The sequence below is a fragment of the Salvia splendens genome, chromosome 9, assembly GCF_004379255.2.
Source record: "Salvia splendens isolate huo1 chromosome 9, SspV2, whole genome shotgun sequence".
NCBI lineage: Eukaryota > Viridiplantae > Streptophyta > Magnoliopsida > Lamiales > Lamiaceae > Salvia > Salvia splendens.
In genome coordinates, this window is record NC_056040.1 from 27,373,211 (window position 1) to 27,380,027 (window position 6,817).

At 37.9% G+C, this 6,817-nt stretch overlaps 1 protein-coding gene across 3 annotated transcripts; it reads right to left on the bottom strand.

Annotated features, from left to right (window-relative positions):
- Positions 1 to 457: 457 nt before the first annotated feature.
- Positions 458 to 6,345, bottom strand: LOC121746394 (YTH domain-containing protein ECT4-like). Of its 3 annotated transcripts, none has more exons than XM_042140202.1 (7): positions 5,965 to 6,345; positions 5,222 to 5,259; positions 4,957 to 5,119; positions 4,066 to 4,142; positions 3,029 to 3,982; positions 2,117 to 2,329; positions 458 to 1,266 (listed from the first exon to the last, which is right to left on the bottom strand). In XM_042140202.1, exons 1-7 carry the CDS (start codon positions 6,017 to 6,019, stop codon positions 1,009 to 1,011), a joined length of 1,758 nt encoding a protein of 585 aa, XP_041996136.1. In that variant the 5' UTR covers positions 6,020 to 6,345; the 3' UTR covers positions 458 to 1,008. The 3 variants fall into 3 exon arrangements, with proteins under 3 accessions (XP_041996136.1, XP_041996135.1, XP_041996137.1); XM_042140201.1 differs by having other exon boundaries at positions 4,942 to 5,119; positions 5,965 to 6,344; XM_042140203.1 differs by lacking the exons at positions 4,957 to 5,119; positions 5,222 to 5,259; positions 5,965 to 6,345 and adding an exon at positions 4,792 to 4,879.
- Positions 6,346 to 6,817: the final 472 nt, after the last annotated feature.

Here is a 6,817-nt window from a genome sequence, read left to right on the forward strand (position 1 = left end):
TTGATTATTTGCTTTTATTCTTACAAATATTCCCTTGAATTATGACTGTGATTGATAGTGTGAGATGCTGATGATAAAGCATGATTTTAAAATAGTTTTAACCAACGATCATTTGAGGCCTACAGAAATTTCACACCGATCTCAGTATTAATTTAATGACATCATTTTGTGTCAGACATTTAAAGCAACAATCTCAGCATTCCTTTGACGACAACTGACCATCATATCAAAAATCAGAACAATTGAAAATTGATATAGTTAAAATAAAATAATCAGTCCATTTCCAAAATTAAAAATTCGATGAAAGTTCAGTCAATTAAACTCACAATTTAGATAACTAGAAAAAACATGTCAAGGAAAGGCCACTCAAAAATGAGAGAAGACGTTGCACTGTATCACCAAGGAAGCATCTCAGAATTTACACTGCATCGACCAATTCGACAATATAAACAATAACTATAGCAAGTTTAAGGATCAATGAATATAACACAGCAACACAGATAAATTTCAAGCTGTCGTTTGAAATCTTGGTTATTTAACAAAGGGCAACTATTCATTCAATTGATGTAATAATCTTAGCTGCATTCCTTTAATTAATAGCAGCTTAAATAATTGCCCCACTTGGAACCAGAAAAGGTAAGAGAGAAGGAAAAAAGGGCAGAAAATACCAGGCATGTGAGGCCTCTAATTCCTCCCATGCCTAAAACTACAATCTTAACAAGAAATAATTAGGCAACAAATGAACAAAATCTAAAGAGGGGGTGACAAACAAGTACGAGGTCTATCCAGATTCAGCCTCCTTTCTTACCTAAGAAAAATAAATAACAGCCACGTACTCACACACACAGAAAATGAGACAATGCTAAAGGGGCAGAGATTATGCAGAGCAGCCGATTATGGCAAGCATGGAACGAATTAAATGTCTCCTCCACGGTCCCAGTCAGCAACTCCAATGCCAATTCTGAACTAATCAAGCAGTTGCGGCCTGCTGGCGTTCCAACATTGGAGTTACTCCACATCTTTGTTTGAGAGACTTTGAACACCCTCTAACTGGAGAGCGTCAGCCAAGTTATCTGACAACTGATTTATCGAATCAGTAGCAAGAGTGTCCGTCGTATTTCCAGTAGGAGTAGCTCGCTGTTTTGCCTTCCTGTCCAGCAAGGCTTTCTCTCGCTCATCATAGAAGTTAAAATCATCAAGAAGAGAGGTGTCAGCATCATGGTTCTTGAAGATCATTAACATTTCAATTCCTTGTTCTAGTTTCACCTAAAATACAGAATAACATCAAGTTAGTCATATGCATCAACGCATAGAAAACAAGATGATTAAAAGGTTGGCACACACAATAATGAACCTCCAAGAAGAGTGGATGATCTATACATGTAGGGGGTGTTCGGTTTGCAAGATTGTATCCGGGATTAAATTTGTAGTGTGTTTGGTTCATGAGATTCAACCCCACAACTCAATCCTAGATGAATAATCATAGGATAATTAGTCATAGCTAACCCCCTATGACTAAAATAATCTCACAACTTAATCCTAGATTGTATCTTGGTATTATTTTATCTTGGAAACCGAACACCACCGTATGGTATAGAAAACTAAAGTCTTGACAGCATTATAGTAATTTGACCCAGAACTGACTTCCTACGTAGTTGGGCACTCGAGTTTTTAATTTTGCTGGCAAATAATTGGATATGAAAAGAGGAGACAATCCAAAAGGAGAACACACAAAGAACAAGGAAGAGGATAAAAAAGAGCCATCAACTGCACACTTTGGACAGAAAAAAAAATTCCTCCTCCGATATGGCGTCAGTGTAGGATACCAAAGATCCCAGAAACCAACGGCCACGAAATTCAAGACTTTTAGCTATAGATTATAGATGTAGCCTTCAAGAGAAGTAGAATATAGTCTGCCATGTGATTAGCAAGTTAAGGGAAATTTTGCAAGGTGAAAGTCATTAATTCACTTGATACAGGTAAGCGCTGATATCTAATGTTTTCTAATAAATTGGAGTAGAATATAACTTTGGCTAGAACACTTTCAAATAGCAACAGTGAGTGATAACAGTTAAACACTTTGAATGGAACAAAATATTTCAGAAGATAGCAGAACCTCTTGTGAGTCTCGACTGTGAGTAACAGGCTTGTTGTCATTATTTTCAAGAAGTATGTGACGGAAGCGACTGTTGGGTACATCTTTGATAATATGCCATTTAACAGGAAACTGACCACTCCACCGATCCTGCTGCCAGTAATCAGCATTGGTCTCAAAGTCAACAGATCCAACCATCTCAGCTACCCCACAAAACTGTCCACTGGCATTGACCTGCAAGTAATCACACTTATTACTATAGCAAACATGCAGAAACGGATATAGCAGTCACCAAAAAAGATCCACCAAATGCATGCTTCAATTGTGATGTAATTTCATGCAATTATTACTGGTTATGTGATATGGAATAACAATCAATATAATTACAGAACATTGTGGTTAAGTGATGTGGAAAACATCGGACTTCCACATGCCCAGACAAAGAGATCCACATTGACTTGGGTCTACTGATACCATGATAGAAATGGGTCAATCAACCTAAAGGGAAGGGTTATCCAAGAATATATAAATGAGACAGGATCATCATCAAGTCGATGTAGGACAAGAATGGGGGTTTTCAACAACTATGACAAAGTTGAAGACCAAAAAGTCATATTCACACTATAAGGGATACAGGATTGTGACACAGTATATAAGTCATAAGTGATGTCCAATCAACTAGCAATGAATGTCCCCATCACCAAAAAGTTTAGTTCCATGGTAATGCAAGAATGTTTATTAACAGTGCCAGACAATTATTTACTAAAATATGTGGCTTATAGTTCTTTTTATTGTTCAAGTTTCTTTTTCAGGAGATCGCAGACAGCAAATCTCCCATACAAATTTATCAATCAAGAGTCTCAGAAACTAACAACAAGCAGATCAGATTCATACATGACATGGATTAATAGAGTAAAAGTTCAAGAATCTTACAGAAAAAAAGAGAAAGATCGGACAAATGCCCTCCATTTCTTTTGCTTCATTATACGCAGCATCCAATTTTCGGTTTCCAAGTGGTGTGCTGGCCCAAACATTGTATTTAATACTTTTATGGATATTGTCTTCGCTGAATGACTTGATGACAAAGAATTTTGCATGTTCATAATCGGTTATGAAATCTGGGGAGTTAAAATGTTGGACATGAAATCTAGAAGTAGATTCAACATCTTTACTGCTATCAGTAGATCCTTCTTCTGGGGAAATCTTGCTTGTGGGCTTCAAAGCCCTAGGTCCTCGGTTCCGATCGCCAGAAATGCCAAGTGTATCTGTACAGATATTGACAGTATCTCTATCCCTTTCACGTCTTCCACCTCTGTCACTCGTAAATCGAGCCCGGTTGGAATTAGGCCCAAGAGTGCTCTGGTAAGAACCACTATGGGGAAAATGCCCAGCTGAGGAGCTTACTGTTATCCCCAGCTGAGGATACACATTTCCAGAAGTTAATGGAGACATGAACCTGCTAGTATCTAAAGAACTCGAACGGCTTGGCATTGGTTCGTTAGAAGCAAACTCGCCAGGGAAATTGTAAAGACCATGACCACTATTCCCAGACAGATCTCCACCACCAAAAGAACCAAATGGTAGATAGTAACCTGACCCTGGCCCAAAAAATGCATTGTCAATAAGGTTTTCTTGGCTGCCATTTCCTGATGGCATCAATTCAGTCTGTGAAGCTGGAAGTCCCGAAGTAACATGAGGTGGGCCAGGTGAAACTGCTGGCGGATAGTAAGGGGGAGTCACAGGCATTTGGTGTGGAGAAAACAGCTGACCATCAATCATTATTGAAGACATTGGGCTAGCAAGTGGGGAAAACTGTCCATATGCCATCTGGGAGTCAAAGCCATAGCTTGGTGGGAAGAAGAGTGAAGAGTTATCATTGTACATTCCCTTTCACAAGGTTTAAACATATATTAGTGTCTATGTCTTCAGTTCATAAGAAAATACATGTATGACAAAATATTTACACTCACTGGAGGTATGACATGCAAGTTGTTGGCATTAACATAGTTAGAATGGTCATCCCAGTTACCACTGCCATTATCATAACCTAAAGGAAAAGCAATGTTAGAGGAAATTCCAAATAATGCAAGATATAACATAGACATGCATGAACAGGACATAGTCGTCATTTATTGGTAGCACCAGGCGACATTATACTTCCCTTACATGTTTCTTTTTGCTAGGGGATGAGAGAAGAAAGAGAGTGCCTAAAAGGAAATGATGATCAATTCCAACAATAACAACACTCGTAAGCACTTTTCTATTTTTCTCTGTATAAGGTATAAATGTTCTTGCCGAAGCTGTGCTAGAGAAATCAGCACAGTTGGCATGACCATCAAAGCCTAAAGCCAATATGTTTGGTACACTTGAAGTAGGAGTTGTCAACCTAGAAGTTCACATTTGGAAAAAAATAATACAGACTTGGTCAGGTAACTCAAAATTTAATTCCTATACATAGATTCTATGGGTTCATATTTTTCCTGCACGGCAGAAGCTTCTATGATTATCCTGCAATAATCATGCAAATATGCTATCATTATCACTATTAGAACACTAAAGAAAATGTATGGCCACATCAGGACATAAATTTTATATGCATGAACGACTAAAAATGAGATCAATTGTCATGGATACAATTAATCATGTCTGTTGTGCTACAGGAAAAAAATTCCATCCAAGTTTTGTCAATTAAATACCTCCAAAATAGTAACCTTGTTCTTGAGGGGTATACGCATTGAATGGATGCATGAACGACTAAAAATGAGATCAATTGTCATTGATACAATAATCATGTCTGTTGTGCTACAGGAAAAAAAAATTCCATCCAAGTTTTGTCAATTAAATACCTCCAAAATAGTAACCTTGTTCTTGAGGGGTATACGCATTGAATGGATGCACTGCGGTAAGAGTTCCACTTGGTTCTGAAGTTGCTGGCTGATCTTTTATGGTTCTTGAGGCACCTGAAATTGCAGTATCTGGAGAAGGATTTGTAGAGACAATTCTTTCACCTTTTGGCGAGGGATGCTGGTAACAAGTTGAAAGAGAAGTAGAAATGGAGCACATCAGATATGCTAAAAACACATAAGGATTTACAAGCACGGTAAAGGATCAGACTACTGAAGAGACCTGTTCAGGCAAATTATGTTTCTCAACAGCTCGGCCACCTGGATCCAACAATAATTTACATAGAAAAACAAAAACTTACAATCAATATCAACAATATGGAGCTTACTAGAGTAACAAACTAAAGCAGTAAAAAAATCCTTATGCGTAATTATATACTATCATAACATGGTTAAAGAGATAACAAATCCTACACGATGGTGGTGGGGGTAATAGAAAGGAATGGAAAACTAAAAAGTGTGAATTCGTCAACCCAAATCAATTTGATGAGTGCATCAAGAATTAACTGAGGTTGTGATCAAGGTCCAATTTCAAGAGTAATATTCTGCAGCATTAAGGAGTCTTAAAATTTCAGAAAATAAAGGAATGAGCCAACAACAGTAAAATACATCCTTTCCCAATTCACCATATATTCAGTTCCAAGACAAAAAAAGATTGTATGTCATATCGTGATTTGTCTTAGATTCAAAATAGAGCACATTTTAGTGACAGCTCAGATAAGACTTCATATGATATATTAATCGCTCCAATACCCTAAACGTAAACCCTAAAATCTAAATCTGAGAAATGCAAATCAAAAGGGATTCCAACATTCCAATCCCAAACCAGCCATTGGTGGCGATTAAATGCTCCACAGTGAGTGTACAGTATGAATTCGAGGGCATAAGGTGACGTGACACCAAAAAAATTGCAATCACGAGCAAGTAAAATAAATGAGCACAGTCGATAAAAAGGTGAGAACGAACCAGTAGATTGAATGGGAGCGAAGCGATCGAGGCTCGGCTGATTACCGTCTTCCATTAAACGCAATCAAATTAACTCAAAACCAATTAAATTAAAAAAATAGCCACTAAAAAACCAGATCTACCGGGAACTGAATCACTCAGTTGATGATCCAACTAAACGAATCGATTTAGTTGGATCGAGTATATAATTGTGTGCGCGCGAAAGCCCTCTCCTTCCATAGAAAATTGGAATTCACTCTCAATTTTGCTTGGGCATCTAGACAATGCTAGAACTGGCTTCGCGGGAGGGTTTGAAAACAAATAGACAATAATGGGTTTTAGAGAGAGCTATATGCATACAAAATATGCATGCATACATACATACATTTCTCTTTGGATTCATTTACCCGATAAACTTTTATTGAATCTAACATTTAAGGGTGCGTTGAAATTTTGAATTGGTAGATAGGCACATTTAGAGTGCATTTCCGATTTCGAAACCGCCAGTGTTTTACGTTTTAACACTGTTCTGAATCGCTGGTTTTCAGCGGTTTGCTCGATTCCGGCTCAGTATCACAGTTTTTCATGGTTCCGGTTTGAAACCGCCCGGAACTGGGGGTTCCAACACAGTTTTGATTCTGCAATTTTGGAACCTGAACTGGCACACGGTTCTAATAGTGACGGTTTCAGTTTCATTTAAATCTTACGGTTCTGGTTCAGAACCGTAACCGCCGATTACAGTTTCACAGTTAACCGCCCGAACCGTATACCTTGGACATCTCTAGAGAGAGAAATATGCTATATCACAAATGAAGCAACTCGAAGAACTAACTTAAAAACAGTTTGGTAGCTATGTTATGTTTCGATAGACGTG